The sequence below is a fragment of the Lutjanus erythropterus genome, chromosome 4 (assembly GCF_056507025.1).
Source record: "Lutjanus erythropterus isolate fLutEry1 chromosome 4, fLutEry1.hap2, whole genome shotgun sequence".
Classification (NCBI taxonomy): domain Eukaryota; kingdom Metazoa; phylum Chordata; class Actinopteri; order Lutjaniformes; family Lutjanidae; genus Lutjanus; species Lutjanus erythropterus.
Window position 1 is genome coordinate 6,238,455 of NC_139320.1, and position 21,380 is coordinate 6,259,834.

The 21,380-nt window shown below is 37.4% G+C and overlaps 1 protein-coding gene and 1 long non-coding RNA gene across 2 annotated transcripts in view; one reads left to right on the forward strand and one right to left on the reverse strand.

Moving 5' to 3' along the window:
- Positions 1-3,056: 3,056 nt before the first annotated feature.
- On the reverse strand, positions 3,057-6,547 carry LOC146327404 (uncharacterized). The gene is made up of 3 exons (XR_014769935.1): positions 6,479-6,547; positions 4,040-4,108; positions 3,057-3,466 (listed from the first exon to the last, which is right to left on the reverse strand). It is a non-coding gene; the product is annotated as an uncharacterized LOC146327404 (long non-coding RNA).
- Positions 6,548-8,577: 2,030 nt separating this feature from the next.
- Positions 8,578-21,380, forward strand: part of LOC146327405 (alpha-2-macroglobulin-like) — a 42,516-nt gene continuing 29,713 nt past the window's right edge. The window contains exons 1-13 of the mRNA XM_084716827.1: positions 8,578-8,691; positions 8,923-9,103; positions 9,283-9,439; positions 9,876-9,928; positions 12,354-12,374; positions 12,732-12,897; positions 12,971-13,055; positions 13,173-13,296; positions 16,533-16,859; positions 16,958-17,125; positions 18,486-18,707; positions 19,199-19,262; positions 19,564-19,709. Of these exons, the coding sequence (XP_084572953.1) occupies positions 8,606-8,691; positions 8,923-9,103; positions 9,283-9,439; positions 9,876-9,928; positions 12,354-12,374; positions 12,732-12,897; positions 12,971-13,055; positions 13,173-13,296; positions 16,533-16,859; positions 16,958-17,125; positions 18,486-18,707; positions 19,199-19,262; positions 19,564-19,709 (1,800 nt within the window). The 5' untranslated portion in view covers positions 8,578-8,605. The remainder of the gene's footprint in view (positions 8,692-8,922; positions 9,104-9,282; positions 9,440-9,875; positions 9,929-12,353; positions 12,375-12,731; positions 12,898-12,970; positions 13,056-13,172; positions 13,297-16,532; positions 16,860-16,957; positions 17,126-18,485; positions 18,708-19,198; positions 19,263-19,563; positions 19,710-21,380) is intronic.

The window sequence follows — 21,380 nt, forward strand, 5'->3', positions numbered from 1 at the left end:
AATTTAGAGTAGTCAATTAGTCTTACAGTAAGAAAACATCCAGAAAGCTGTTAAAATTAAACATCAATTGACATTGTTAAAAGTAGTGTATAATACTGTAAAGTGTATAATTACACATGTGTGCTATGGTATGGTGTATCATAGTATAGAATTTTGAGTATACTGTATAGTGTTATTATTATAGTGTGCATTTTCAAATTAATTTAATCCTAATTCCACATTTTTTTCTTCTTTGCTGATCCAAAAAATGGTTTGATCCGTGACTCAAAACCATTGTACGATCCAAACTGTGAATTTTATAAAGGCAGAGCAAATTGTATTGTAGTGCTGAGAGAAAGGACAGAAATGTCTACTGATGTATTGCAATGTAGAGCTGAAATGATTAATCAGTTATTGAATTAATCACTAACTACAACCATTAATCAGTTTGAAATTATTTTCAAGAAATAAAAGCCAAAGTTCTGTGATTTCAGCTTCTCAAATGTAAATATTTTCTGGTTTCTTTCCCCCTCTCTGACAGTAAACTGAATATCTTTGAGTTGTGGACAAAACAAGACATTTGAGGACATCATCTTGGGAGACACTGATTGACATTTTCCTCCATTTTCTGACATTTATAGACTAAATAACTAACCAATTAGTAGAGAAAATACTCTACAGATTAATCAACAATGAAAATAATCATTAGTTTCAGCCCTACTGCGGTGCCTGTATTTTGCATAATGACCAGTTAAAGAAGAAAATAATCATCACACTTTAAGTGTGCAACAGCAGTCCCAAGCAAATCTTAAGTTAGCTCAGTTCAAACAAGGTGTCATAGGGCTGTGACTAACAATCATTTTCACTGCAAAGTGATCTGTCGATTGTTTTCTTGATTAATCAATTAGTTGTTCTGTCCATAAAGTCTCAAAAATTGTGTGTGTCCAAAAGCCCAAGATGAAATCCTCAAATGTTTTATTTTGGCCACAACCAAAACATATTCAGTTTTCTATCAGAAAGGAGGAAAGAAACCAGAACATGTTCAGATTTAAGAAGCCGACTTTTTTTTTTTAATGACTCAAACCGAATAATCAATTCTCAAAATAGTTGACAATTAATTTAATAATTGATACATAATCGTTGCAGCTCTTAACATTACTGTGGCTCAGTTAAACAGAAACCATTTAAATAACAACAGAAAACCTTTTCATTACAAATACAAGCACAGACCTACACAAAGTGAAGGTGTTTGATCTACCCAGGCAGAGCATTTGCACTGGTGATGTGCTGATGGGCTCTGAGTTCATCTGAATCCACACGTATAAATCATCCATCTGCGACCCTCCTGGATGTATTGTAGTGAATAACTTGTGATTATTTCCATTTCAATATAGAAGTTTGGTCTATGCTGCACATAGAGCTGAATACTACAGTTACTTGAAAGAAGTACTGGGGGATTTAATTCTGGCATGTTAAACTGATGTTTAACATTTTGTTTTGCTATCTATGATCACACCCCTTATGTTTCCAGATGAGGACAAGACAAAGAAATGATCACTTAGTGGAGTGCTGCGGGGCACACAGGAACGATTCACTTAAAGCTTGAAGCTTGAATCATCAGTAAAGCAAGTGGTACCAATCAGACAGAATGCACTTTTTGAGGTGAAAGACATGTTTTTCCAGTTGTGTCATGCAGACTTGCAGAGAGAGGCAGACAGGAAACAGACAGAAAGAGCTCATGCTGACTAACTGCCGTGATATATTTTCAACATGATGAAACTACATGAAGTCAGTCTTAATTCATGTGTTAAGTTATAGTTGACTAATATATGTGAAATTGCAACTGTAGGTAAAGTGGTTATATGACCCAAAACAAGCTGCAATTTAAGCATGCCTCTGCATGCACACACACATCATAGGTGTACTCAAATGCTTTAACAAATAGTACTTAATACTAACTATAGTACTTAATAAGGCTTTTTAAAACGGTCCACTAATTGTTCTACTATTGCCCACAAGTTTGGAAAAGTAACGGCTATATAGGTCATCAAAGAGAAAAATCTAGTGTAAACTCGGGTACTTTTTAAAAGTCTCTGTGTTCCGCCCAGTTTCCTCTCTAGCACAATTTGAGTTTGCAACTGACCGGACACCATTTATTGCAGGGGGAGATGGGTGTTGTCCACTGGTTAGCTTCTGCAGTCCTGAACAGCTTGCTATCAGAACTCATCCAAACTCATTGCTGAAACCACCAAATAAAAAACAAGTGATACAGACATTACCTTTGGATGAATTCCAACGTGCATGAGGCACCTTCATCATACTTCAAATTGAAGTTGTAGTAGCTGGCAAACATGGCAGCCAAACCACTGATGGAAGTCATGGTGAGGCCCCATGACAACTTGACCCTCCATAAACAGCATCCACCCTTGTGGTTTCATTATGTCACCTGAAACAAAACCATACATGGTATTCAGAAAAGGAATCAAGAATACATACAAATTTAGGAAGAAACTTAGAGATGAGGATTGTGTGAAGTGCAGACTGATATAAAACCTGATGTACTGAACAGTTATCTGACTAAAATATATGTCTGAAACAGACAGATGCTCATCTCCTCCATGAAACATTTGTCACTTTGCTGCGTTATTCTGAAGCCTGCAGTGCGCTATAGAAGCTTCATCTGACGCGTGTCTATTGACGCAGTGCATTTTGGCCTTTACACTTGGTGCAATGCCAGTTGCGCTACTGATCACCAGCACGAGTGTCATTTTTGTCATATTTGCAAGATAGCAAATGCACTTGCACCAGGTCTGGAGAGAAGAGCAAAAGCTATTTAAATATATACAACATCCAACAAACTATTTATATATGTACAACCTCTGAGAACATCCTAATCCAGAGACATAGAGTGAGAGAGAACCTGCCTGCCCACTTCATCTCACATGGCGCAAGGAGAGAGGAGAGACACCTTAGTGCTAGTCCCTTTTTTGGAAATAAAGTTCCCAAGAGGGTCTAAATTAGTCAATAAATCTAGCAAGAAAGTCAGCAAGTTGGCAACACCAAGTCTATATTAAGTGTAACTATACTATACTGACTATAATGGCAGCTATGAACATGAGCAAATATGCCTAATGCAAATGACAACATAAATAAAAAGAGAACTGACCACATCTAAATTGAAAGAATGAATGTAATTCAAAAATCAGATCATAAATGACATTAATGTTAAATATTTTTTGAACTATGGTGTTATTGTTTATTGAACTTTCATGGACAATGTAAGAATATATTTACCTTAATTCTTAAAGTCATTCAGTAATTTTCGACATTGAATAGGTCTCAGGTATTTCTCTAGTACCAAAGCAAGGTCTTCCCTGTTTTCCACACCAAAGTCTTGCAACCCATGCAGCAGTGTAGTCAGAGTTTCATCAGAGAGACCCGGTAACAATGATAACACAACTTCCTTCAGCATTTCTTCATCCATTTTCTGAAAAGAGAAAGAGTTTGGGTAGACATTCAAACAATCCCATTTGTCAATTTGCTACGGTTTTACACACTTTGTTTGAGCTTTACTGCAACAAGCTGGGACAATGTAACTATGTACAGCTATATAGAATAACAAATTTAGTCAGCAATAGGTATGAAATCCATAGGGCTGTGCCCAAAGCAGAATGTTGTCAGTTGAACAGGATTCACCCATTCCATGTGAATATTTGACGGCTTGTTTCTTTCTCTTTTTTCAGTTCAGCGACACACTCCTATATCAGCCAATATGAGTATGTTTACAGTAAGACTCACATTTTAATGTCTTTCTTTATCATCTATGATGTTAAAACATCAGATTTCCACATTTTTTGTTTGTTTTGTATTGTTTTGCAATGAGTGATATATTTTAAAGCTAGAATTCTGTACAATTTCATCAGCATTCTTTTTTCTATGCATCACCTTGATGAGAACATGCACTGGTCATAAAAGAAAAGTATACTCGAAAGGAGGATGTGTGGCATCTTTTTAAAAATCATGTCATCAGAAAGTTTACATCTCCTGTATGCATTTTTACCTGACAAGTTTGCTCCACTTGTCATATTGTTCTTGCCACTTCTGTTACACCTGCCAGCTCAAATGGCCTCTGAAAAAAAATGGTGGAGAGCAATGATTAATATATCATACACTTTGTATGATGGAAGAGGATAATAGTCAAGCAAATCTTCTTGCTTGATGCAGACATAATCCTCTTGCGCTACTCCTAACTCACAATAGACACCCAACTTCACAAAAGTATGTTTCTGAGTCACAAAGTGCACAGACTCATTGAAAGCAATAATAAGGACAATTTTCCCAGCATTAAGTTCTCCATTGGTACCCTCAAGCAAAACAAACATTCCCTTTCGGTATACTGTGCCTTTCACTGTGACTTCATTGCAAGCTACTGCAGACTGTGACTCAAAATTTTGACCAGCTACACATGCCCTGATCTTATCGTTATAATCACTCACATAAAACTCTGTACCCTTTTCAACATGCACAGCCGAAGGGAAGAGACTGCCTGCACTCAAGTAGGCTTGCAATAGTTGATGTCTTTCTGCAAGAGTTTTGCAGAGATTTTTAAAGTTGTGCAATTTTCTGGCACACTGTTTGAAGAAGGTGTGTTTGCTTTTGAACCGTAGTGTCCATAAGCGTATGAGTGGGCCAAAATGAAGAATGAGCTCTGGGTAATGGCACTAGTAGTGATGCTTGGGTTTTAACGGACTGGCAGGGAAAAGCCTTTGAAGACTCGCAACATATTCTTCAATGAGGACTTTCAGATATGCCACTTGGCCTGCTGTAATAGCTGGTGCACAAACAAGTTTCACAATCTCTCTCAGCTGCAGAATGAGGTGCCATACCTCATTTTCAGTGGAATCTTTAATTCTGTCACCCACAAAGAGAGATAGCAACCTAAGAAAACCAATTTTGGACTGCATGTCCACATAAACGTTTGCTTCCAGGAGACACATCTGCTGGTTTGCTCCTGGCATCGTTTCCCTTGTATTTGAATTGATTTTTACATCTATTCAGTTGTAAGTAGGTGAAGTGCTTCTCCTGAACCAGCTGACTAACAAACAAGGCAAGGTCATAACACACAATACCCTCAAACAAGTCATGCCCCAGACATGGCGGGAGCCCTGGCTGACACACATGAAAATAAGTAAGCTGGTTAAAAGGAGAGTGTGCTCTTTATGGTCTCTATACATGTGAGTTTTCAGCACATTTACTTTGCTGTACTTTTGTGAGCATTCTGACACGCCACAGTGGTATCTATAGTGAGGAGCACTGCTATGCAACTTGGAGTGCTGAATAAACTCACTAACAGTCTCAGACACATGCTCACACAAAATGAATTTACAGCTGAACATTGTGTTCTCTTTCACTGGAAAGAACAAAATACAGGTCTAACAGGGATTTAAAATGAGCAATCCTTTGATTTTGTAAGCAGCTAGCAGACTGCCCTAATAACACCAAGTTAACCTTTTCAGAACAAAAATCACTTAACACTACTGAACCAGATATAAATTGATGAACAATATACACAAATTAGTTACCCTAAAAAATACAGAATCTATACAGAACAACTCAGGTTGTTATCTTTACAATGGATGCTGTGTAGTGTAGCTGGAAAACTCTTTCACCAACCTCTAGTCTCATCACTAACTTTACTGCTGTAAAAGTGGCTAACAAATACAAACAGTCACAGAAAAAAAATTAAAAGCAAATTATTTTATGGGTATACAGCTACTGCAGTTCTGTCTGACTATCATTTATATTAGGAAACCAAAGACCAGTGCAGCTGTTGGTTCAACAGCGGGAAGACACTTATTTCTAAAAATAGCATCAGGCTGACTTGAGCACTTAGCTATTTTTTCAGGTTACAGGCAGACAAGGGCCATTGGTATCTCTCTCTCTCTCTCTCTCTCACACACACACACACACACACACACCAAAGCAGAGGAAAAAAGTACAAGCAAGCCTGGATGATTTGAGATGAATTTTCTCGACCTTTGTCCTAATCTATGACACTTTAATTTCTCTGGTTTATACAAACTGTTATCATGTCGACGTTTAGGCCACAACTCAACTTTTCACTTTATTTCCCGCCCATCTTCACTTGTTGTATCTAGAGTAAGAGCAGAGTTAAGGTTTTTAGCACTCAGCACAGCTACAAGTAACGACCAAATCTTCCCAAATGAGGCTCTGGAAACGCACCGACAGCGTAGCTAGCTGATGTCTAGCTAGTTACTAGCTAATTAGCTTACACTTCAACCACCGTCCGTTAGGAGGTCGTTTAAACAGCGCGCTCAAAACAGCTCAAACGTCTATAAGACAACCCCTCACTCCAACTGGCTTCAAAAATATTCAGATGACAACAGGACCTACATGTAACGCTGTTTAGTTCATATTATTAAATAACATTCATTTTAATGTCGAAAAAGATGATAAAAGTAGACGTTTAAACACTTACCGTTAGTTGGTCAGTGGATGAGTGAAGTGAGTGACAGCTCCAGGAGAGAGACGCAGCTCGAAAAAAAAATGTTTTTACTGTTTTTTAAATTTTACTGTGAATATCGCAGTTAGATCCTGTGAAATGATAATAATGTAATTTATTGTAAAATTTCACAGTTACATATTGTGAAATCCTGGAAATAATTTACAGTGATATACACACACCTTTTGATAAGTGTTAAGGAGCTGAGACATCCAAAGGTTGTGTGTGTTTCAGTGTGTGCAGTCCATTGACACTGGGCTGTAAATATAAACTTGACTTGATTCTGCAACATTTCCCTTTTTGATTTGGCCATCAGAACAACTTAAAAAACAAGCATGACCACTGGGGCAAAAGTAAATGTTACTTCAGGTAAATAAACGTGTGGGCTGCTGAAGTTCTCAAATAGTGATGATGGACTACAGCTCCAGCACGGTGTGGGTTTACAATTTGCAACTCTGGAAAAAGTTTATTCGCCAACTTTAAGTTGTCTTTTCCAGAGCCAGTACTTTGTGTGAGAGGTGAGTTCATGTATATGTAGTTGGTTTCAATACATTTTGTAAAAACTGAATGTACTGATGGTGATATTTTTCCCACTATCATGCCAAGTATCCTTCTGATTGGCTAGCACTTGTTGCCTGTGTTGGTTAGGTTCATTAAGGTTAAGTTGGGCTTAGGGTTAACAAGTCAGAGGCAGAAAAAGTGATTAATAAATTTGTGACCTGTCTTGTTTCAATTGGTATGTTGCTGCTTTTCATGTAATTTTACAAATTTTCAAAAGAATTCTTGAATTATCTTGTTATTTTTACACAGATATGACTACAGCTACGCCTTGAGACTTTGGTTTACCGTGTTTGAAAACGGCTGTTCAAAACCAGAGGTGGCAAAATTACACACACGCTTTACTCAAGTTGGCTCTGAAATGTTCTGTAAGTATGAAGTAAAAAGTCTGAAGGACATTTCTACCATCTGTTTCTGTGCAAAACTAACTGAACCTCACCTTTTCTCCATGACTCTGTTTCTGAGTCTCCCTCTCTTGTTTGTTTCATCTTGCTACATTTCATTTTCTGCTTGTTGCCACTTTTTTTGCTTTTGTCTTATGTCCTTTAGTCATTTTCATCTTGTTACGTCTTTTGTTGCTTTCGTATTGTTACATCTTTTATGTAATTTTCATCTTCTTACATGTTTTCTGTCATATTTGTCTTGCTGCATCTTTTTCATAGTTGTGCCTTGTTATCTTGTTGAATCTTTTTCGTCATTTTTGTCTTGGTTGGTTTTGGGTTTTTGTTGGTGATTTCCTGTTTTATTTTAGTAGTCTTGATTCTCCCTCATGTGTCGAGTCTTTACTTCCTGTCTTTGTTCTTTTTCCCACTCTTTTTGATTGTCATGTGTTTCACCTGTTTGCCCACCTGTGTCTCATTAGTTCTCTCTATTTAGTCCCTGTGTTTCTCTGTGTCTTTGTCAGTTCGTTGTGTTTCTATTTCAGTCAGCCTGCAGCCCCTGTGTCTCTCTCCCAAATTTCTTCTGTGTAATTTTTTCCCCTGGACTGTTTTTTTGAGTTTGCCTGTTTCATTGGACCTTGGATTTTTACCTCCTGTGTAAACCCTTGTTTCATTTGTTTAATTTCATTAAAACTTTCTTGAGCTGGTTCCCTCATGTTGTCTGCTTTTGGGTCCTCCCTTTTCTAGAATTTGTAACACTTGTCACATCTTTTGTTGTTTTGTCTTTACCATCAATTTAATCTTGTTACATTTTTTTTTACATTTTCGTCTTATGTTTTCTACGTCATATTCATCGTTATCTTTGAAATTATTTTTTTGTAATGTCTTTTCCACTCAGATGCAATAAACTCAGGTGACGAGCCTGTTTTGAAAATCCAGATTTGCGTTGAAATGCAGGGAGTAAAAGTAAAAGATTATTAGAAAAATAAATACTCCAGTAAAGTACAGAGACCTGAAAAATATACTTAAGTACAAAAAATATTTGTACTAAGTTACTTTTCACCTCTGTTCAAAAAGTGACGTTCCATTTGTTTGTGGAGAGAAAGGGGGTGGGACTCTGTTGACTGTTAAACAGATGTGACTCTGAGGCTCATCTCAGTCAGTCATGGGTCTTCCAGGGATTCAGATATGGACGTGGACACTGTGTGTCTGCCTCAGCTGGATGTTTGTGGGTCAAGTGGTGGCAGAACCGTAAGTTTGCTTCAACAGTCTAAAAAACATTTGCAGCCTGTCTACAGGACAGTTGTACAGTGGAGATGAAGACATCTACTCTGTTTCAATTTTCAGAAACTTTGATTTCATTCTAAGTTGTGCCAGAGGATTGGCTTCCTCTGCTTATTTTTTATCATAATCTTTTGGGTGAAAGTTTTGTTTCTATCAGAGTCTCTGACTAATCTGCTGTATCTCTGTATGTTTCTGTAGTCAGTACATGGTCGCTATTCCTGCAGTTGTTGAAGCTGGAGCTGAGACCAGATTCTGTGCCAGTCTCCTGCAGCCCAGTGAGACTTTGGTCATGACCATCAGTCTCATCTCCCAAGAGAAGAAGACAATCCTCTTCCAGAAGACATCCAGCGCAGAATTTCATACCTGCGCTCAGTTTCAGGTCACCTTTTCGTCACACTGTTTCTGTTCATTTAGTCTACAAGTATTCTTCTTTAAATATTTTACACCTAAATGTTGATCCAGGACCATTTCTATTCAGCCATGAGCTATACATAAAATCAATACAATCTTGATGAATGATTATTTTTCATTTGACTCGTCTCTCTGTTTCTGCCACAGGCTCCTTCAGTACAGAATAAGGAGGTGCAGGATTTCAAGGTAGAGGTACAAGGTGACACATTTCACTCTGAAGAAGTCAGAAAAGTGATGTTCAAAGTCTATCGACCAATGACATTCATCCAGACAGATAAACCAATCTACCTCCCTGGACAAACAGGTAACTATAGACTGAAGATCTCAAGCCGAATCCTGTCTAGAAAACATGACAGATGATGAAAAGAGATTAGTAACTTGTCTCATCTAATGTGTTTAAAACTTTGCTAACAGTGATGTCATCTCTTATTGATTAAATTCATTAATGTCAGTGGTCTGTTAGGATGTTTAACTCTGCTTTAGATCAGTGGTTCTCAACTTATTTGAGTTGCTACCAGAACCACCAAACTCCATATTTCAGAGTGTTTTTCCCTCATGCTGAATGTCTTTTAGGGGGATATCAGTGAGAGCTGCTTCCTGCCTCTCACTCTGTGCTGCTTGCCAATCTGACGTTCTCTGGAAATTATCCTGTGACCCCTTTGTGGGTCCTGACTCCCAGGTTGAGAACCATTGCTTTAGATAAAGTATAGGTGAAGCTTCATACAATCTATTTCTCTCAGTTCATTTCAGAGTCATAACACTGGACACCAGGTTCAGACCTGCCAATGAGCTGGTGAGTGTCTGAACTGTCTGTTCTTTCTTTAAACCTCATTCAAACAGTTCAAGTAATTCTGAGTGATGATGGTGCAGGTTTCAGTTTGTGTCCCAGCTGGTGGAATTAAACAGAACAAAGTGGAACAAATACCACGTTCTTTAACCTTGACTGACCTGTGTGTTTAATCAGTCTGTATAAATATCTCCTGTTGATTCCAGCAGGGTCAATAGTACAACCATGGCCTCTTTTGGTAAACCTGACTCATCTGAAATTTTGCAATATTTGGAGCAGACAATCAAAATTGAAGCTGTGAAACATGTTTATATTTGTTATGTTTAAAACTAAGTTAAGTTTCACTCTTTTATACAGTGTGAGATACTAGAACACATAGTATGTTTTGTTTTTTAATGACAAATCACTCATTCTTGTGTTCTTAATGGGCCAGCCTCCTAGTGATTACATTTTTTATTTTGTTAAATTTTGTCATTTCACAGCATAGTTGTAATGAGTAGCCATTTTATTTTTTTAAGTGTCTTCTCTGAGTGAGTTCTCTTAATGCTGATTAATATAATATATATATATATGTGTATATATATATATATATATATATATATATATGTATATATATATATGTATATGTATATATGTATATATGTGTATATATATATATATATATATATATATATATATATATATATATATATATATATGTATATGTATATGTGTATATATATATATATATATATATATATATATATATATATGTATATATATGTGTATATATACATACACATATGTGTATATATACATACACATATATATATATGTGTGTATATATATATATATATATATATATATATATATATATATATATATATATATATATGTATGTATGTATATATATATATAAATTGAACGTGTAGAAAAATAGAAAGTTTACAAGTGCTTGAGCAGTATTCCTGTTTTTTTTAAACCAGGAAATGAGACAGGGGTTCATGGTATATAGTTTACCCTTTTATGCCTGCTTTAAATCATGTTTTTTTTTTTTAATTGATGGAGCTGATTGCAATCTGGAACACATCTTTAAATGGCCAACATCTTCATAAAAAATAGGGTTTATGACAAAGATTATTATGATAGCAGCATGATAGTAGCAACTTTTTATAACAGTGTTACCAGTAGATATTGTTAGTTTTAGATTTTGAAGACTTTTAACAAGGGCTTTCAATTGATTAAAATATTTAATCATGTATAATTGCATGAGTGTCTGTAGTTTAAGCATTAGTTCACCCCAGTATGTAAATTCACTCAATATCTACTCACCCCTGTGCTGATGTGAGGATGGGTGAAGATCTCCAGTTCTCAAAACACTCTCAGATTTTCAGCACATGCCTGAGGCGGGTACACAGGCTCTCACCCAAGCAGCGTGACACAAGATATACGAGATCTCACATTACCTTCACACCTGTGTTTACATGCTACCTGGAAGTGACTCACACAACAGAGAGAGATCTGCTCAGCAATAGTGACTTGTTACGTGAACAGGTGACTTAACAAGCTTTCAACAAAGAAGAAAATGTCCGAGGACTTCGACATAGAAGAGGAACATCATTTCTTTGCTGCAGCAGCGGACTACAGAGCAAGAGCAACAGAAACCTGGTGGTGTAGTGAACAAAATCCTTTCCAGATTGAGAAAGGCCCAACTTGCGCTTCAGGCATGTGCAGGCGGATCAGGTCTGAGAGGCTATAGTTGACATTTAGGCTAAAAACATGGTGTAAATGGCATCTTTTTGGGTCAAATTCTTAATGTTGGGGCTTACGGACATTTGGATTACACGACACAAGCAATATGGAGACATTTTGTGGGTCAATTGTACTGGATTTGGCTGCAACGCTGTTTTCCGCTGAAGCTACGGGAGTTTTTGTGAACTGGAGATCTTCACCCATCCTCACATCAGCACAGGGCTGTCTGGGACAGTGGTGTTTTCTGGCCCAGAACACACAGAACACAAACAGAAATAAAAAAATATTAAGGCAGACCAAAACATTTCATAAATTACATGTATTTCATATATATATGTATGTATACATAGATCCTTTAATGAAGAAATTTTAACCAAAAAATTAGAATTGAGTGTTGGTAATAATAATTTTTGAAAGTTTCATTTGGATGAAGAATGGATGGAAATATAAAAAAGAGAGGAACCATAGAATCTTGCAGTCTATAGGGTCAATAACTATACTGAGAGCTAATTAACCACTAAACAACTGTCTGTACAATCATGAGACACACTTTTGAAACTTTTTGATGAGTGATGGTGACATGCACATTGATGCTGCAGTTTATTTGAGGCAGCTGTCCTCAGAGTTATTATCCAGTTATTTGAGTAGCTGTTAAAGTAACTCCCCCTTTAACAAACACCTCTGTGCTCTCTTCTTGCAGTACGACGTCATTGAAATTGAGGTAAGGCTCAGGGAAAAATCCTCAACCAAATGTGTATTCTCTGCTTGTACAATGTAGTGTAACAAATCCATTTCACGAGCTGCACGTCTGTTTATTTCCTGTCTATGCTATAGTAACATGAGCTTCACCTACAAACTTAATGATGTTTGAGTTTTTCATCCTTAAGTTAGTTACTTCACTTTTCAACGTTAAAGGGCTTCCCATAGTTATCTCAACATCATGAGGACTTGTATGATTCAGCCAACAATGCAGTAATTTTAAGACCAGATTATTAAAGCAGGATCAACAAAGTCACCATTGTCATCCTGTCCAAACATACTGTGAATACATGTTCTTTTCATTGATTTTATTTAACAGGATGTGAACCGAAACCGCATTGGACAGTGGCTCAACACCACGTCCAATGGTAAAATACTGCAGCTGTCTTACTCCTTGAACTCTGAGGCCCGTGAAGGAATCTACAGAGTTATTGTGTGGATTAAAGGAAATAAAATATATCAAGACTTCAAGGTGGAGAAATATGGTAAGTGCCATTTCTTTTTTCCTTCCACAGTTTATGACAAACAAAGAAGACTAACTCCTTACTTTGTCCTCAGTTTTGCCAAAATTTGATGTAAAAGTAAAGGTGTCTGATGAAATAAACATTGGACAGGAGGAAATCAGAGTGGAAGTCTGTGCAAAGTAAGTAATGAGACTTTGTCACAGATGGTGACTTGTGCCATTTTTATGATTTAAAACAATCTGCACTGATGAATAAGTCAAGAACACACTGACTGTGAAAACTTTACATCCAATCAGGTATACATATGGACAGTCTGTACCAGGCAGTGTTGAAGTTGAGATGTGCCGACCTCTGAGGGAAGAGTTTAGAACGCTCAGCCCACCTGGAGGCTCCGCCCCATGCTTCAATGAAACAAAGCAGGTACAGTTACTATTGATTCACTAGTGACAGAAACAAGTAGGGTTGTTGTTTTACATTTTCTCACTTTGAAAAGTCAGATCTTTATTTTACACAAAGAACTCATAACTGCAGCTGCTCCTGTTGGAGCTCCTTTGTTCCAGCATCAGCACAAAAACAGTGGGCTCTATCTTACCCTGATCTAAAGTGCAAGTTCAAGGCACAAGCTGCAATGGTTTTAATTTATTCAAGGCATGTCCAAATCCACCTTTGCTGTCTTGCAGCAGGGGTGCAGGGCTGTCCTGCTCTGTCCACCCCTTACACACACAGCACACAGTGGGAGACACCTATCAGCTGTGCACATGTGGCCTGATTAATTCATGGGTGTGTTTTAGGCCAAACATGCAATAAACCAATCAGAAAATCAGCTCTCATCACCTTTAAGAAGCAGGTGCACCCAGACCATAAAGTGTTGGCATCATAATGGAGAAATAAGCAGGAGTAAAAAAGAGAAGATTTTCAAACGAGGAGACAGATCTACTGGTTCGAGAGGTGAGAGTGCACAATATATGGAGACAGCAGGACGTCTCCACAGTAGGCCTCATGTAAAAATAATGTATTTTACATTTCCAATTATTTTTTACACTAAAGCACCTTGAAATTGCATTGTATTTTATAATTCATTATTATCTTTGTCATCATAATCTGTGTTAATTATGAAACTTATTTTAAATTCAGATTTAGTCTTACTTGCTCACTGAAGATTTTAGTTGGGTAAAACCACATTTTAGTGTTGTTTTAGTCAAGGTTTACTAGGTGGAAATTTAAATTTTTGTCAGAATTTTAGCAGACATTTTAATCATAATTTTCTCAGACAGTTTGATGACATTTTGCTGAATGACATTTCTCTTTCCAGTCAAAATCCCACTGTGAAGAGAACTATACCTTTAACTGTGTTGAGACATTAAGGTTGAGAGTGTGTTACTGACACATTCTTTCATATAAAAATGTATTCTTCAAGTCATTTCTGACGCTTCAGTATTAGTTATCAAACAGCCTTTTTATATATTACAGAGGTCCTCTAGTAAATTAGGCTTTGTGTTTCACAGTGCTGTGTGTTTCAGAACTCAGGTTTAACTAGATGAGTGCATTCAGTAGAGTGCAGATTCCTGTCAGAGAAATAGTGAAGCACCTACTGCAATGCCAACAGAACTGTCAGATGCAACCACCAGAGATTTTCAAAGTTCCAATGACATTAACATGACCTAGTGGCTGGTTAGGATGGTCATATAAAACAGAGCAGCCAAAAAATAGATTAAAAAAAATAATAATAACCAGTCAAGTTGTAGTTGACACCCATGTCTTTCCAGGCTTATAATACAATACATTATAATGTATTTAGTGAAGACTTTGAAGGAATCTAACATGGAGTCCACCACTGTAGTGACCTGTAACTCTGAAGTAAATCAAACTTAAAACCATTTGTATCATATTTGCTACGCGAGTTTCTGAGACCTCTATTTTATCAACATGACCAATACTTTCCGTAAAAACCTGTTGTATATGACCTGATACATGTATTCTGCCATCTAGTGGATTATCATTGCACTGCAGGCAGTGGAAGGGTGTTTTTTGGCCTTTTCACAACGGCCGCTGTCATTAAATCTTCCAAACACTTTTGACAGGAAAATCTTTGCTAATTTTCAAGAAGTTACAGTAAGAATAACATTAAAATTGTAACTCATTTTTAAAAATAAATATTTTCTGTATTGAAACAATGCATAATTACTGAATAATTCATTCTTTATACGTCAGTTAAATTGTGTTAAAAATGTGTGTATGACATTTGATACTCAAGGTATATTAGGTGCTTTATCGCTGAACGGTCATGTCACATTTTTGTGATGTTATCTACATCATTCCTACCACAATACAAACACACACTATTTTCATGATTTATTTAATCTAATTAATGATTGAAATGCCATCTTGAAATACATTTTGCATATTTTCACAATAAGAATTCCTCTGAAAGCATAGCGCTATGCTATATTGACCAATTTGTTATGTGTATTTTTAGATGTCAAAAAGAATAGAGGAAGAAGAGAGACAAAGAAAGTACATGGAAAATGTCATCAACATGATAATGGATGGCAATTCAAGTGACATGGAGCACTTAGGGGAAGATGATGTGGAGGATGAGGAGGAATGGGCTCCTCAAGCCATGCATGATGATGGAAGTTCAGATAGCAGTGATAAGGAAGACTATTAGATGAAAGTGTAGCCCAGACAAGCACAGAAGTTGAGGTTCCAACAACAACACAGGACACAATCAGGAAGGAGTCAGTGAAGGGCAATGCAAAAAGGAAAGAATACAGATGGAGAAAAATACAATATCAAGCTCCATCTGTCGATTTCATTGCATGTGTTGAGGAAGGCACAGAGGACAGGGGTGACTGGACACCATACATGTATTACAAACAGTTTGTCACTGATGAAATGCTACAGGAAACTGCAGAACAAACAAACCTGTACAGTGTACAAAAAGAGTGCAAGTCAGTAAACAAAGAGACAGAGCAGGTTCGAAGCATTTACATGCATATGGGGTTAGTACAGATGCCCTGTGTGAGAGCCGACTGGGAGATGGAGACAAAACTCCCTGCAGTTTGTGATGTGCTTGCATCTCACTCAGTATCTACTCACCCCTGTGCTGATGTGAGGATGGGTGAAGATCTCCAGTTCACAAAACACTCCCAAAGCTTCACTGGAAAACAGCGTTGCAGCCAAATCCAGTACAACTGAAGTGAACGGTGACCAGTTTTAAAATGTAAAAAAAGAACACAAGTTGGGGCTTTAATGTTGCGGCTTATGGACACTTAGATTACACCACACGAGCAGTATGGAGACATTTTGTTTGTTTTTCTTTGTGTTCTTTTTTTACATTTCAAAACTGGTCACCGTTCACTTCAATTGTACTGGATTTGGCTGCAACGCTGTTTTCCAGTGAAGCTTTGGGAGTGTTTCGTGAACTGGTGATCTTCACCCATCCTCACATCAGCACAGGGCTGAGTAGATATTGATTGAAATTTCATTTTTGGGTGAACTATCACTTTAAGATTAAGTTCAAGTATAAAACTTTTATGAATGAGGCCCCTCTGTCAATAGTTTTGGTTACAAATGACAAGCACAGTTGGCTAGATAAAATGATTTAGTGGCTAAATAATGTCTTTAATTTTTTTTTTGTGTGTGCGTCTATCTAGACTGAAAAGAATGGCTGTGTAATGTTCATGTTTGAGATATCCACTTTCACTAAAGTTAACAAAGAGAAACTGCAGGATAAACTGCATCTCAAGGCCAGAATGGAAGAGGAGGAGACAGGCAAGTTTCAGTTATCATATTTTAAAAAGATCATGTTTTTGAAAGATGTTTCAACAATATTGCATACACACTATTTTAACATGCAGGCTTTTCTTACAGGTATTTCACACTCACAAGAGAAAGTAATGACACTTTCTTATGTGGTTGGAATGCTGTCCTTTATTGATACACCCAAGGTTTATGAACAAGGATCAATTCTGGAAGGAAAAGTAAGTGACAGATGTGGTCTTCACTTCTTCACTGTGAGGACTACAGTACAACTGAAGCCATGTGCATTCTCACTGATACACCTTTCTGCTTCCAACAGGTTAAAGCTGTTTACTTCAATAATACACCTATTCCTGACAAGACGGTCTATTTGTTCTATGGTGAAGAGTGGTCAGCACACCTGCTACAGAACCTCACAACTGACAGTGATGGAATTGCCACTTTCTCATTAAACACATCCAACCACAGTGGAGACATCCAATTAAGAGTAAATGAATGATTATGATATTAGGGGTTGAATCTGCTCACAAGTATTTAGCCCACAATATGCTTAAATGTCCAGAGTAGAGCCAACAACACAAGTCAGTCATCACCTTGGTTGGCAGTTGCCATTTCAATATTCATTAGGTATAACCAGAACATTGTCCAGATACATGGACTATTTTTATATGGCTGACTCCACAAAATATGATGATAATGAACTGAACAGCTGAAACCATAACTGGTTCCTAAATAGGATGCAATGGATCAAGGATTCTAAACATTTGACTTGGCTGTGTAACATAAGCATTGTTTGGATAAATACTTGATATAGTTCTTTACTGTGGTTGGAGTTGCCTCCTTCACTGCTACTCCTTCTGGAGTCCCCTTTTATTATATGTGCAGCCCCTTGAACATATGAACCTCCACTGCTTTGTGGATGACATTCAGTTGTATGTCCAGATAAAACTTTGTGCTGGTTACTGATGCTACATAGTATATCCTCAAATGTCTTGCTCATATCAAGCACTGGATGTCCAAATCCACAAATCTCCTCTAGTTTTTATTCATAAGATCAGTGGTATGTGATCGTATGATATGTTCAAGAGTATCACTAGATGTATGAAACTACCATGTCAATCTGGCTCGGCCAGTGAACTCCAGGAATAGGCTGTGATGACAACCATGATGAGAGTGGTGACAGCTGGAGAGAGAGTTCACAGCTTGGAAAGACTTGAATTGTAGCAGGAAGGGTCAGAAGCAAACTTACATCTTATGAGAGGAAAAATCACCTCTGGCCACCTCTTGTGCTCAAAAGAGGATGCAGAAAACCATCTGTAATCCCTGCTGCCTTTCACTGGTTATCTGTCAGTTTGAATTGTATAACACTGCTCTTGCAACAAAATAATTTTTCACATTCACACCCTCTAATTTTCCCTTGAATACAGAAAGAAATGCTAGCAGTGTAGAACCTGGCTTTTATTAAAGAGAACTGTGCTGCAACACTAACTGGCTGATATGGATAAAAGACAGTAGAGTTCAGTAAAGAAAGGATGGTATTTTGATTGGCTTTATTTTAGCCAGTATTGACCCATTGAAATACACTTGATAGGCACTGATGACGATCTGTAGGATCAGCTCAGGACATCCCTAATTAGCATATGAGGCTAACTAGCTTGCACAGGATTTTTTTTGTTTTTGAAATTGAGTCTCATCTAACTAAGGGCAAACAGTCAGTAACACAAGCAGGAATACTTATGTTAAGACTCCTAATGAGCTTGCTACCTCTGACAGTAATTTATAATGCTAAACATAATAGTAGTAGTAGTATAATAGTAATATAATTGTGCTTCTTTTGTACAATCCAGGCTAGACTCACACAAAGGCCGCAGGAATATCGAAGCCCGCGCTATGAGAGTACTCTTCAATTTTTGTCAGTGGTCCAGCCATCTTCTCCTTATTCTAAATCAGTCAGCTCTCTGAATGTGAAGAACAAGGAGAAACCACTTCCCTGTGACAAAGAGGAGAACATCTTCATCCAATATACGATAGTAGGAGAGACCCAGGGCTCTGTGGATGTGATGTATTTGGTGAGTAGTGGGCAAAATGTGTTTACACCATGTAAAATGAAGAGGATCACTGAATCAGCTGGCTTTATGGGCAGAAATTTGATACCATGGTTCCAACGCTGTACACTGTGATAAACTGTAACAGCAGAGATAGAATCTCCTGTTGAAGGGGCAAATACGACATGAGTAGTTAAGATTGGGGGATCGACTGCTGGGACTAAGTTGAACTGCAGCTGTTCTTATCTGGGTCAGTTGCTGTTAAACTTGAGAAGACAAAATCCTCTTTTTTGGGGTGTGTTGTTTTTTTCTGATCCAACCATCATATATAAACACGCTGATGTCTCTGAGGGTAAACTGTGTTGATTGTTGTCCATTTCTGCTCTGGAAAAGTCAACCACAAGAAGTCATGTACTGTAACTGAAGTGTGTCGTGCGTGTTGTACACTGGCTCTTAAAAATGTCATGGTCTGAGCTGAGAAAATCATTTGAACCATTTTCCATTCAATTCTCCAGGTGTTATCCAGAGGAACTTTTGTCATGCAAGGATTTCAAAAGGTGGAAGTGCAAAATAATCCTGGTAGGTAAAGATGGTTTGACAAATGAGTTACCAAGGATCATCTATCAATAATGTTAGATTTATAGACACCACTCTCGTGCCAGTTCTGTTTCACAATTCAAATATTATTCTGTGGATTTCTTGCTTCATTTTACACCTGTAGAAAAAGACAGGAGAGATGAAACAAGAGACTGATAGAAAGAAATTATCTTCTCATTCTTAGCTTTCCAATACCTGAACTTGTAGATGTAAATAGAATCTGTAAATGTGCATGTTGTGTTTATTAATATATTTGATCATAACATTCAGTTTGCTGTTTCAGTGACTGAGGGGGAGGTGTCCTTTACATTGAAAGTGTCTCCAGAGACCGCACCATATGTTCAGGTTGTGGCTTACACCGTCCTCCCCAGTGAAAATGTGATTGCCCACAGTGCTGACTTCTCGACTGAGAAATGTTTCAGTCACAAGGTCAGTGTGGAAAAATGACTGTATTTGAAGATTAATTTGAGCGTGTCAGATTTATGTGTGGAATTATATATGAGCTTTGGCACTTCAAGAACATCTGATTTAGATATAACTCCTAATAGAAACCTAACTTCAACTCAACTCAACAAGCTGTTAGAAGGTTGAAGTTTAGTGTCCAGCCGTTTACCTAAATACTTCCCAGAAGGAAGCATCATTCCTTAACAGCACAAAGTTTGTTAAGATTCTCAGTCATCCAGGTCATGATGTTCAAGCAAGGGTTGTCATAGGCAACTGGACTTGATAGAGTTCTTGAAGACATTTTACCTCTCATCCAAGAAGCTTCTTCAGTTCTGAACTGAAGAAGCTTCTTGGATGAGAGCAGTGGATGGTGGTCACTTCTCAATATTGGTTCATTTAGATCTCAGTGCTGCCTTTGGTGGACCGCAGTGGACCACACAGTCCTACTTACTTTATTGAGTTTGAGTCTCTGGCACACCTCTCACATCACAAAACCTCTCATATCACAGATAGGACCTTCTCCATCACTGTAAGCAAAGTGGCTCAGATGGAGACACACAACACTATTCCAGCCAATCAGCGAATAGCGGTAGAACAGCTGAATTGAGGAAAGGAAATGAGTGAGTGGAGGGATGACATGCAGCAAAGGGCAGCAGGCAGGAGTCAAACCCACAGTCACTGCAGAGGACTCTAAGCCTCAGTACATGGGCTGAACGCTCTACCAAATGAGCAACCAGGCCACCCACTCCAGTGTTTCCTCCAGTCCTCTCTCCCCCAAAGCTCCCCTGCTCTCAGCAGCTGTCTGTCAGCTCTGTGCCTCAGCTCCACCCCAGTCCTCTAATATTTTTATAGCAATAAAATATTACTTTCCCTTATTGAGGCTACAGGTAACTTTGGCTGCAGGCACGCTGTACTCTGCCAACAGATGGGGCTAGTTTGTCTCTGTGTGGAGGTTATCGGCCAAATCAGCTATTGATTGAATCTCATTATGGTTTAAGATATGGGGTGCCAGATGTAAAAACTTGATTACAGTTTTCAAACTGATATATTTTCAATATTTAGTTCATTTTCTTCACATTTAGCTCACTTTACACACATTTGAGACATAAATTATTTAAAAATTTGGTTATGTGAACAAAAATGAAATATTAGATCTAAATGTTAAATCTATAACTTAATGTTAAACCTAAATGTTAAATCTAAATGTTAAATGTTAAATCTAAATCTAAATGTTAAATCTAAATGTTAAATCTAAATCTAAATGTTAAATCTAAATCTAAATGTTAACCCTATTTAATTATATGCATCAAAATCCCGCCTGGATTTATTTTGTTCCTTTGACTGTAAAAATGTCAGAAAATGTCCCAGGAGTAAGTGTTTTTGCCCCTTTTACCAGGATGAGTTCAGCTTTCAATATCTTTTTTTTAAAAATCTTTTTTCAACATTACTGTATGTGTATTAATGTGTAATAACAGTTGAAAGAGAAGAAAAACAGAAAATCGGAATTGGATTTTACAAGTTTTTAGTGAAGAATAAAGTATTATTGCACATATCCAAAACATTTGACATGTTCAATTTGTACATATAACTGTCTAACATATTGACAAAACATTTTGTGGCTCTTGGCCTGTTAGGTTTTTTTTATGGACTGTTTAG